The 12,502-nt window shown below is 23.8% G+C and overlaps 2 protein-coding genes across 2 annotated transcripts; one reads left to right on the top strand and one right to left on the bottom strand.

The window, feature by feature from the left end:
- Window positions 1-95: 95 nt before the first annotated feature.
- On the top strand, window positions 96-3,688 carry LOC128962573 (sodium/hydrogen exchanger 8-like). The gene is made up of 12 exons (XM_054308958.1): window positions 96-392; window positions 453-607; window positions 672-811; window positions 881-1,066; window positions 1,138-1,201; window positions 1,281-1,457; window positions 2,299-2,372; window positions 2,435-2,657; window positions 2,732-3,069; window positions 3,149-3,241; window positions 3,316-3,468; window positions 3,537-3,688. Exons 1-12 carry the CDS (start codon window positions 163-165, stop codon window positions 3,663-3,665), a joined length of 1,962 nt encoding a protein of 653 aa, XP_054164933.1. The 5' UTR covers window positions 96-162; the 3' UTR covers window positions 3,666-3,688.
- Window positions 3,689-5,542: 1,854 nt separating this feature from the next.
- LOC128962391 (beta-alanine transporter-like) lies at window positions 5,543-11,915 on the bottom strand. Its single transcript, XM_054308763.1, has 7 exons — window positions 11,489-11,915; window positions 7,115-7,218; window positions 6,887-7,041; window positions 6,563-6,731; window positions 6,352-6,478; window positions 6,086-6,266; window positions 5,543-5,943 (listed from the first exon to the last, which is right to left on the bottom strand). The coding sequence occupies exons 1-7, from the start codon at window positions 11,891-11,893 to the stop codon at window positions 5,543-5,545; spliced, it is 1,542 nt and encodes a 513-aa protein (XP_054164738.1). The 5' UTR covers window positions 11,894-11,915.
- Between the last annotated feature and the right edge of the window lie 587 nt (window positions 11,916-12,502).

Genomic DNA, 12,502 nt, shown 5'->3' with positions numbered 1-12,502 from the left:
TTAAATGTAATGAAGTTATTGTCGATCACCTGATGACCGGTTCATACAATGTCTAAACCAGTGATCACTCGTTGAAATTGTCATAAATTAACTTATTTTAAACTAATTGTTGATTTTTATACAAATTTTATTAATTTATTTATTTACTAATAATTGTCGAAAATGTCTGTTAAAAGTCTAGTCTTAATTGTGATTCAAATTGTTTTTGTTGTTAACTATATTTGTTGTCAAAAGTTGTCCGATAATAGTGTCCAACAAAAAGATGGTTCATCTGATGATACTAATAGAGACTTAAAACATGTGGATGTAGTCAAACCAGAAGCCAATCGCGTCAACCCATCGACTGAATCGCAACTTTCGGCCGATGAGTCGCATGTCTTACCATCTAATGGGTAACCATTGGTCTAATAGAGACTTATGAATAATAACTAAACTATTTAATTGATTTTAAGAACCATTATATCAAATACAACGGTCTTTAATAACGAAACGATGACATCGCCGACACCATCGACGGTATCTCAGGACTCAATTTTGCCGCAAAAAGGCGCCGCAGAAGAGGAGAAGCACTCTTCAATGGCTATATTCTTTGTGCTGTCTGTTATTGGTTGGTCTCATTAAATATCATTAATTTAAACCATTAATTATAATAAGTTTTTTTTTATCAATAGCTTCGTGTATAATATTAATACATTTGATAATTCAAACCAAATTTCAATACATTCCCGAATCACTCGCTGTTGTATTTCTTGGAGCAGCCATTGGTTTAGTCATGAAATTGATATCAAATCAGCATTTGGGAGACTGGAAGGTATTGACTATTGTTACAACTTTAACAACTATAACTGATTTATAAAAACGATGTTTTAATAACTTATAGAAAGAAGAAACATTAAACCCAACAATGTTTTTCTTAGTTTTGTTGCCACCCATTATCTATGAGTCGGGATATAATCTACACAAAGGAAATTTTTTTCAAAATATTGGTTCAATTCTTGTGTTTGCCATAATTGGCACATCCATATCGGCCTTTGTTATCGGTGGTGGTGTCTATATATTAGGTTTGGTGAGTTGAATACATAATAGTAATTTACCTTAAGTTTTATGTTATAAAATAATTTAAATTATATTTTCAAGGCTGATGTCGCTTATAAAATGACTTTTACTGAAAGTTTTGCTTTCGGATCTTTAATATCTGCCGGTAATAAATCAAAAGATTTTATTAAGTTTTTATAATTAAATTATTGAAAATATATAAATATTATCTTTTATTTAAACAGTGGATCCGGTGGCAACACTGGCCATATTTCATGCCTTAGATTTGGATCCCATACTAAATATGTTAGTTTTTGGTGAAAGTATTTTAAACGATGCGGTCTCTATAGTGTTGGCTACGACTGCACTCGAACTTTCACAAACAGTATCATCGGTTTCTGGACCCACAGCTGTTATAAATGGTATTAATTCCAAATATTATATATATATATATATATTCGCAGGGTTGCGAAAGGGGGGTAGGGGTAAGGCCATCTTACCCCCTGACCTAAAGTCAAAAAGTTAGGGGGCCCCCTACCAATTTTCAACTATGTAAAATTTAATATTAAACAAAATTATAAATACTAATTGAGTTTTTATATAAATAAATAGCTTATCTTTACAAAATAAATGAATAAAAGCATTTTAAATACTAAAAAAATATCTAGAGTTGGGGCATCTCAAGGGTGGATAGTCCCTTAATAAATTCCCTCCTATTTTCCAAAAAATATTGATGTTTTTATTTTATAAATTTATAATAATTATTTATGCTTCTTAATAAACAAATTGATTGTATTTTTCATATTTTATAATAATTACTAATTAACGTAACATTACAATTTAATTTTTTTTAAGACGTAATAATAAATACAGTACAATATCATTAATTTTAACAGAAAAACATTGTAAATAATTAATTAAATAGTAAAGACAAATAATTATAGTAATTGTTTTTATCTTATATATATATTATGTAAAACTTCATTTTTTAAAAATAATATAAGTTTGAAAATATATTTTATGAGTCTTAAGAAATTAAGTTGGAATAGTTTCCTTTTTTTAGGAAATTTATGTGGGAATTTATTGGGAATTTACTCAAATTTGGGAAAAATTGTCGTTTAAAAATGCAATAAAAATTGTTCACCCCGCCAAGATTTTTCGAAAATTTTGACATTTTACTCCCCCCTATACCCCCCCTGAGATCGAAAACCTTTCGCAACCCTGATATATATATATATATATAAGGTTTTGTTTGTCTATTAGGTTTTGTAAGGTTTGGTATTGTATTTTTTGGATCCGCCGGAATTGGTGCAGCTTTTGCTTTAATTGCAGCTTTGGTTTGTCTATAATATTATTTTATTATTACCGTAAGTCATATAATTTACAAATTACTAAATAGGTATTTAAATATATTGATTTACGAAAACACCCGTCCCTTGAGTTTGGAATGATGTTAGTCATGATATACGCGCCGTACGGTTTGGCTGAGGGCTTGCATTTGTCTGGAATTATGGCCATTCTGTTCAATGGTGTAGTTATGTCTCATTACACACATTTTAACTTATCTCCAGTAACTCAGATAACAATGCAACAAACACTTAGAACATTGGCTTTTATTGCAGGTTTAATATTTGATTAAATATTTTGATTGTTTGCTGTATTTGACTATTATTTATATATTATTTATAATATACAGAAACGTGTGTCTTTGCATATCTTGGTTTAGCAATATTTAGTTTTAAAATGAAAATAGAAATTGAATTAATAATATGGAGTATAATATTGTGTTTGTTTGGACGGGCGTTAAACATATATCCCCTTTCATATGCTGTTAATTATTTTCGTGAACACAAGATCTCCAAGAAGATGATGTTTGTTATGTGGTTTAGTGGTCTTCGCGGTGCAATTGCTTATGCTTTGGCTCTTCATCTTGAATTTGAAGAAGAAAAGAGAAGAGTTGTCGTTACGACAACACTTATTATAGTGTTATTTACTATTATAGTTATGGGAACTACTTCTATGCCTTTACTCAAAGTAAACATTTTATATAATTTTGTTTTATATATAAAAATATATACCGGTATTAATAATAATAGTATGTTTGTGTATAAAGTATATGAATTCAGCGAAAAAAGGTAGAGGAAAAAGACGTGGATCCAAACGATCATCAAAACGAGCACTTAGTTTAAGTAAAACTAAAGAAATGGTAGTTTTTAAATATTTTTTTTTATATAATAATTGTTATGATTTTTATTAAAAATCAATTATATGTAATGTTAGGGTCAAGCTATTGATGCGGAACATCTATCAGAACTAACAGAAGAAGAGTATTCTTCGGGTGTAAACTTCTTGAATACTTCTAATATCACTGGTTTTGTTAAATTTGATGTCAAATATTTGATGCCATTTTTTACTCGAAGATTTACAGAACAAGTATTTCTTATTAGACTAAAGTTTATTGAAATGTTTATAAATTTTTACAAATATATATTTATATATAGGAAGTGAAAGATTGTAAGTCACAAATGACTGATCTGACCAATAGATGGTATCAAACAGTGAGACGTCCTTCAGATACTGAAGAGTCAGAGGAATTCAATATTGAAAGTCCGGAACTGTTTAAGGCATGAGCAATGAAACCGCTTATCTATTACATTGCTATTACAATATTTTTTACTAATTTTGCATTTTTCAACTTAAATACATTTTATTGAAAGTGTTAAATTTACTTAAAATATTTTTTAATTTATAATGTTAAAAATTAAAAATCAAATTTACAAATCAAATTGTTTTTATTGGTATTAATTTAGATATATTAGTAATACTGTACTATACTGTATAAAAAATTAAAGTACAGTTACTCTTATGGTACAAATTTTGTTGGGCGAGTCATTCAAGTGAGTGATTTCATCATTGCTTTCAAATTCATAGTCTTTTTGTCGCATCATTTCCTGTTTACGCAGCAAACTGTATGAGAAATTTACAGTAATTAACTAAATCAACAATTTTGATGGCATTACCTCAATATAGGTGATTGTTGTTGCGGTCCTTTATTTTTAAGGATACCATTTTTCTGACATTTCCTTTTAAATAAAAAATATTAATTATAGTAAATGTATAATTTTATAATATTTTTAATCACTTTATAATACTGTATATCTGTATTGAACAGTTTAAACTGTATAAAATCTAATGAAAATAAATTAATGAGAAAATAACATAATAATTATTGTAGAATAATACTATTGTACTAAAAAATTCAGTAATTATTCATAAATATATTATTTAATATATTTTAATCAAATTAAACTATTACTTATTAATTAAAAACTATTCATATTAAATTAGTTGTTAAGTAAAATATTTAAATACGTATAATAATCTATAATAAAACTAAATTTGCATAACACAGACATAAACTAATAAAATATAACTTTTATTCTACTGTAAGTTACATTATTTTATATTTATTCAAATATAATAATATTTCTATAAATATATTTCTAAAAAACTTCTCATATAAAAAATTACATTATATTGTAACGGAGTATTGCAGACTTTATAACATAAATATTTCCCGATAAAAAGTTATTTAAAATTGGGCATGTACAATTTTTATAAATAACATTTTAATATAAATACTATTTGCTAAATATTTTTTCGATATTAAAAAAAACTATAAAACATACAAACGTTAACTAAAAAAATTAGTAATAATTCTGATTTAAAGTTAAATATTAAAAAACGCCAAAAAGTTTTTATATAAATCTTTTTATATATTTCATCAATACTACAAATTGCATAAAAATGATTTATAATTTATTTATAAAAATAAATTATTATTTCAATTAAATATAGTTTTATGAAATCTAAATCTATTTAAAATCAATTTATGAATCAAAATCAAAATCAATGAATTTTTCATATAAATTATATAAAGTATTTAGTAACACTTTAGACTACTGTCTGTATAAACTATTATAAAACAGAAATAAAATAATTATTTATAAGAATTTATATCACTTTATATTACTTTATTCTAAAAAATCTTGAAATATTGATTAAACATTAATTTCATTTTATGACAATTTCTTTATCAGTTGTTTTTGTTTATTGATTTTAATATAATTTATCACAAATTGAATTAAAGTCATACTTGATATTTGGATAATCATATGAATGGTTTTGATGTGTTTGGCGACGATTTGTAGTATTTTGTTGCCATTGATTGACTATTTTATTGCCATTAGTATCCGGTAGAGTGAATCCAAGTAAACCACTTATCAATAATAAAATACCAAATATTGCTAAACTTAATGATAAACCGATTCCTTTTGTAATAAAAATTTCTTTCTTCTTAGTCTTAATAAAATATAAATAAAAATAATTACTAATTGTTTATATAAATCTTTAAAATGTTGTGATTTTATGGTAAAATCAATAATACAATTTTAATGATTTATTTGACTATTAATGTATCTGATAAGTAATATATTTGAAATTTATTTCAATTTAATAAACTAGAAAAAGGAGTAACACTTGAAAAGCTTACATAAAAGATAACGATTGGAACCGATATTAACGCTAAATTAGACAGAGTTTCACAAAAAGTTATCACTGAATAGTAATGAGAAAGTGGTAGCAATTCATGGCTCCAAACTTGTAAACAGCTTTGAGAGGATGATTGAAACACTTTAGCCGATGCATAGTATATGAGACATAGATTAATGTCTTTATTTTTGACAAAAGCACTCATTAAACTGAAAAAAGCGGACAATATATTGCCAAAACTGATAGTATATTTGCGGCCAAAATATTTCAAAGTTATCCATGCAATCAATAGACCGAAATAGTTTGCAATGATTGCCACCAAAAATGGGAAATAAATGTCACCATTTCCTCGACTCTCTAAAAAATTTATTGAATTTTATAAGACATTAAAATCATAAAAATACAAATCAATCAATACTGAAAAGTCTATTAACTATACAGTAAGTATAATAATAATTTTAATTAGTTTATGGTATGAATGTTTCTAAAGAGTAATTACCTGAAAATTCAATGACATAGTAAGTGAATCCGATGTCAGTAACAGATTGTGTGATATATAGTATGCAAAGAGTTATGACTTTGAAGCGCATATTCGGCAAAAACAGTAATTTCATTAGTAATGGTTGGCTCCGGGATGTCTTGAGTTCACTTTGAAGGGCGCATTCAATTTGGATTCTTCTCTTCGCAATTGAAAACATGAGTATATATCAAATGATACTTAAAATAAGATAAATTATTGTTGTTTTTAGTTCATTAAACCGTTACCCGCAATGTTATACTGAAATCAGGAGAAAGTAATGTGACATTAGTTGTAGCGATATCTCTGACCAATCTATCGACTTGTTCTATACGCTCGTTCACTATAAGCCATTTAGGAGACTCTGGAAATACCCTTTATATCAAATAACATATTATTAAATTCACATTTTCTCTATTAATCTATAAGTTTTGATTTTATCTTTAATTATATACTAACCAATAATATAAAATAAATACCATAAAAGGCACACTTATGGCAACTGTTAAATGATTAAAGTCTCGAATCATATATGAGATAATAACCAAAAGCAAAGCACCGAAATTACGCCAAAAATCAGTTAACAATAAAGTATTGGCACTTCTTTCATGTGATGTCAACTCAAGAGCTAATCAAAAATGATATTAATATATAGTAATATATGTCATAAGATTAATACTAAATTAATAATTGTATAAACTTATAATGGTATATCATAAAACTATATTATTTATTATTTTTAAAAATACAATTAATAGCACAATATATTGATTTATTACTTACATAGACATCGAGGTATTAAAGCAATGTTAGATACACTGAGTCCGACACAAAACCGCATTAATGAGAATATATCGAAATGATTGTTAAATGCAATACTTGTCCCAAAAATACAATGAATACATAACATGAAAAAATATGTGAATTTCATTCCAAATCTAGTGTTTAAATAATACTTTTAAAATATTTGTCTTCACATTAATTGAGAACTAATTATGAAAAAATACTTACTTTGTTGTTAATATATTACCGAAGATAAAACCCGTAAAACTTCCCGAAAAATATGCAATTATAGGAATCATTTGAAGGAAAGCTCGATCGCACACCAAATCCCACTATTAATTACAATTAATTAATTATTATAACTTTTATTAAAGTATTAGTTCATCAATATTTATATATCACTTTGAAGTATAATTATGATAACTTTTTCTCGGAATATTATATTTTAAAACTATCAAGTTTTATATTGTAAGTGAAATATTTTTATTTTATTAAATTTGTTAAATAATCAAATCAAATTTTATAATTCAATAATTTATTATATAATAATTTTGATATATATGCAAATCAATTATTATTCAAATGTATGCATATTTGCCTTTTCATTTTAATTAAATGTATTAAATCACAAGATTTATCATTTTTCAAGTGAAACCAAACTTTAAATTTAACAAAACATTTAAATGTCAAAACATTAGTTGTATACATGATTTGTTAGTAAATAATAATTTTTGTAATAATTCAAATTCACAAAATACTCTATTATTACAGTTTTGTTATTTTAACTCAAAATGTGAAAGAAAAACAAAGAAAACCAAAAAATTAGACAATAAATGTCAAAACTAACAAATATATTTATAAAACATATTTTACCAAAAATAACTTAAACATAATTCAAAGTAAAAATACATATATATGAATAGAAACAAAACAAATGGTTAAAATAATAGTAGTTTCTCTTTTGTTTTAATAAAATAATATTGTAATCAATAATAGCAAACTTGGTTTTAGGAATTTGATATATTGTATCGTAAAAATGATATATAAATCTTGTATTGTTATATAAATTAGTGATACAAATAAGAAATACAGAATTAAAGTTTATTTGTGATTAAATATAGTGAAGTAAAAATTTATAATAAATTTCCTTAAAAATATTTCTCAGTAATAAATTTTTGTAAAATTTTTTCTTTATTTTGGATATATCTACAAATATAAACTACAAAAGGGTTGGAAAAATACAAGATTCTGAATTTTGCCTTTTAATAGTATAATACAAATTGTATTTCAAAATGCACTTCACTAGTAACTGACGGACAACTTTAGGCATTTTATACTAAATAAACTACGAGTTTATACTTGAGTTAAATGAATTAAAAATAATAATATTAATAGACAACAAAAATTCAAATATAGACCACAAAATTTAATTTTTAAGTTAATTAAGTGAAATAAATATACAACTAATTCATTTAAAAATTAATGTATAATCTAAATAAAACATTATTTTATTGAAAATATGTAACCATTTTTTTGTATATCAAAATTTAATGTATTATATTTCTACATTCTAAACATTTTGTCACTTCCAACACTGCACTACAGTATTATACGGTATAACAAGATCCTAATAAATATACATATATTGTATTTATCTCTATTATACTTTATATATTGTGTGAATACAATAAATAGAATTAATAAAAATAATTTATTTTTGTAAAATTTGTTAACTTTTAGCTAATTTGGTAACTTTAAATATTTTAAAGCTTATAATTAGTTTATAAATAATATTAGTTACAATTAGTAACTTTTAGAACTATATTTAGTTTATAATTATAATGTATAACAAATTTAATGTAACAAATATAAAAAACAAATTAAATGGAAACCAATAAACAGAAATTTCTTTTAGAAAGTTTTCAGATTTTTTATTTTGTTAGAAATTTTCCTTTTAGACCAACTCTTTTAGTAATTATACTTAGGATTACAAAATAAAAAGGATTCAACAAATCATTTAAACATTTAAAATATATATATTTTATACAAACTTAATATTTCAATTTACTAAAGAGCATATTCACATAACTTTTGTGCTAATTATTATTATAATAAAATATGTACAGTAATTATATTTAATTTTTCTATACTTTAGATAGAATGTGTAATTTATATAATAAATTAAAGTTTTTAGATATACTATAAAACTCTATTCAATTGAAAACAAAGTAATTTACAGTAAAAAAAATAGCTAATAATATATTTATAAATTTTATGTCAGAATATATAGTAGATTAATATGTTTGGTTTAAAACTATAAAGTTTGCAAATTCAATTACAAAATTAAATCTCAACTAGGTACTTTATTTAATGCCATCATTTTTCTGTTAAAATTCTCTAGATTTAATGTCTTTTATTTTGATCAGTTTCTATTAATAAAAAAACTATACGACAAACTATTAGATTTACGATTTGTTAGAATTCAGTGTAAATAATAGTTTGTCTTATGATAAATAGTATTATAAGACAACTTCAATTGTTAGATTAAATATAATATAATTTTATTTTTATATTCATAATTATTATAATATATAAAATTAATTAAATTAATTTTTATTGTAATTTTTTAAAAGTAAAATTCTACAGTAAAAATATACAGAATATTAGAAAAGTGTGTAAAATCATAAAATATGATTGACTTGTTTTGTTAAGTAGTTATGAAAAATGATTTCATGGTTGATATGTTTGAAAAGTTTTTTTTAATAAAATTATGTTTCAATGGATATCATACTCAATGACTGGTCCTATAATGCAGTGCCTGAGCAGTGAAACACATTGTCACTCATTGAATGTCACCCGAAATACCATTAAGTCTTATAGTAAAAGCATTCTTAAAGTCTTTAAAATTTTTGAGACATATTTTGAATGTTTAGGGTTTGACTCGCTTTGCAAAACATTCAAACATTTATCATTACATTTAATATTATGCTTCAATAAATCACATCCAATACACTGATTTGTGATCATATTTTCTATCATCTCTTTATTATTTAATTCAATCAACATTTTTTGTCAATATATCGCTCATTATTATGTTAACACTCTCTGTTAAAAAAGCTTTTTACATAAACAATAGTGTATTTAAGTTGACTTTTATATTCAATTTTATTATAAGGATAGCAATACATTTGTATTAGTTTTAAGTATCAACTCTAGTAAGTAATGAATTGCAAATTAAATACAGTTTTGTTAATAAATTATTATAAGATTTTTGGCGATCTTTATATAATAAAATTCAGTTGAATTTAAGATCAGAATTACATAAAAGATATAATGTATTTATATATAAATAATAAAATAATATATATATTTAATCAAATCTTTAATCAAAACGTAAGTACTAAAATAATGAAAATTTATAATTTTTTATTAAAATAATCAATATTTAGTTGAAAAAAATTGTCGGATCAACCAATTGAGTTGAAGTTAAAAAATCACTAAAAGTAACATTAAATTCATGTTTCATTGTTATATGAAAGTAGTTCAGTTGTGAATCAATAAAGTGCTGTACATAAAGATAGAGAAGCACAGGGATAGTAAACATCCTAAATGTTATTAATGCTTACTGTATTGCAATTCATACAAGCGTTAAACGTCTTAAATAAAGTTATATTTATGGTATAATTATTACTATAATACACTCAAACTTATTAAATTTTAAAAATATAAATAAAATTATTTATTTAATGAATAATATGTTTTAACTTATTTTAGCGTTAATTAGTAGATAACATATAATATCAAACTAAAATAAAAATAACTTATTAAATAAAATTTTATAGTTATAATAAATATTTCAAATATTTACAATTAATTAAATAAAATATTACATTATATTATACTGTAGAAGCAAAACAATTAAGTATTAATATTTTAATCATTGCAAATAAGTGTTATTTAAGGGGTAATTTATATAATTTATATTTCACTATTTATCTTTACTATAAAAATATACTTTAAATAACAATTTAATATTCAATATATCCAAATATTACATCAAATAAACATATTATTATTATACTGTTATACTATATTTAATTAAGTATATTATATAGTTGTATTAATTATACAGTATATTATTCTACTGTAAAATATAATAAATTAATAATTAATGAACTAATTTAAAAACTTTTTTTTAAATAAACAGATAGTAATGAGGCAAAATTAATTTAATTCATAAATAACTTTAAAAAGTATCACAATTTAAATACTGTATTTGCAATAGTTGATGTAACTGAAATGTTACTATTAAAAATACAATACAATGTTTACGTATCTTTGTTAAATTGTCAAATTAACTAAATTTTTAAATAAATTAATAAAGTTTGATATATACTCATATATTTTATAACCGTTTTTATGGCTATTAGAAAATAATTCTTAAAGACTATATCTGTTAAACTTCACTTTAGTTTAACTACTATTTAATAGATTTTCAATACATTGTTAAAATTTAAAAAATACTAATCAATTAATATATGAGTATTAAATAAAATATTATAATTAGATAATAAAGTATTAATAAGACATTATAAGATAAACCTTAGTAACAATGGAGTGATCATCTCCAAGAAAAGTCCTGTTGTATATCCATCCTTGAGAGCACCGGGTGATAGGCCAGGTTTGGTTTGGTATCCAACCGATTTGAACGCTATGTTCAACTAAAGCATCGTAACTAATATTATATACAAAGCATTGTTCGTATTGAAGACTATGCAAAATGTTGTCCTTTTTGGGTACAAATAGGTGTCGACTGAACTGTTCGGTCACATTAAACGACTCTAATAATGACATTCGGCACCAATGGTCGGGTGTTATCGACATAAACAGATGACAGTATAGTTGACATAAATATGGTAATTGTGCCGGAAATAAGACAAACCATATCATCAACTTTTGGTATTTGCCGTAATCATCAACTTCTGAAAATAACTCATAAAAATTCATTTCAACACTTTTATCAATTAAATTACTGTTAGTATAAATAATTGATAAAATTGTAATATAACTTAATGTCAAACATTATGTATAAATTCTATATATATTAACATTTAGACTAATATTTGAAATGTATTTTAAAGTTTAAATGCAAAGGAAAGAGAGATAGAGAAAGAGTGAGATTATGTATAAGTTGGCGTAAAATTCACTTATAAAACACAATTTAAAGAGAGATCTATATATACTGTATATACGATAGAAGGGAACGACCTCTTTGTCGACAATCTCAGTGTATGACGACTGGAGTGAAGTGTCTTTTATAGAGTGATGTCGTGTTTTGCTATATACTGGATATACACTGTATTACATCAGTACTCAATGCATGCTATTGTTATAAGCAATGAAATACATTTAATGTATGAATATAGGGATAAGCGATGCATTTCTATGACTGCAACTATAACTTAGTATTGGTATTGTATCTCTTGATTGCATAATCCCTATTGAAAAGCAAAAGCATTGCTGTTTGACATAAGATTTTTACGTTCAAAACAATAACTCAAACATATGATAGAAGAGATAATAAAAGTACAATTGAAGAGACAGTTATACCGTATA

Source organism: Oppia nitens, unplaced genomic scaffold, assembly GCF_028296485.1.
Source record: "Oppia nitens isolate AA-2021 unplaced genomic scaffold, nextdenovo-longstitch-racon4-pilon3 scaffold6_pilon_pilon_pilon, whole genome shotgun sequence".
Taxonomy (NCBI): domain Eukaryota; kingdom Metazoa; phylum Arthropoda; class Arachnida; order Sarcoptiformes; family Oppiidae; genus Oppia; species Oppia nitens.
This window is presented reverse-complemented; position numbering and strand designations above follow the sequence as displayed.

Excerpts from the sequence above, each read along its gene's own strand:
- LOC128962573 (XM_054308958.1), top strand. The coding sequence starts at position 163 with ATGTCTGTTAAAAGTCTAGTCTTAATTGTGATTCAAATTGTTTTTGTT. Across the intron at positions 812-880 it reads AGCATTTGGGAGACTGGAAG|AAAGAAGAAACATTAAACCC; the intron begins GTATTGACTATT and ends AATAACTTATAG. Across the intron at positions 1,202-1,280 it reads CGGATCTTTAATATCTGCCG|TGGATCCGGTGGCAACACTG; the intron begins GTAATAAATCAA and ends TTATTTAAACAG.
- LOC128962391 (XM_054308763.1), bottom strand. The coding sequence starts at position 11,893 with ATGAATTTTTATGAGTTATTTTCAGAAGTTGATGATTACGGCAAATAC. Across the intron at positions 6,732-6,886 it reads TTTAATACCTCGATGTCTAT|CTCTTGAGTTGACATCACAT; the intron begins GTAAGTAATAAA and ends ATTTTTGATTAG. Across the intron at positions 6,267-6,351 it reads ATTTCAGTATAACATTGCGG|AGAAGAATCCAAATTGAATG; the intron begins GTAACGGTTTAA and ends TCAATTGCGAAG.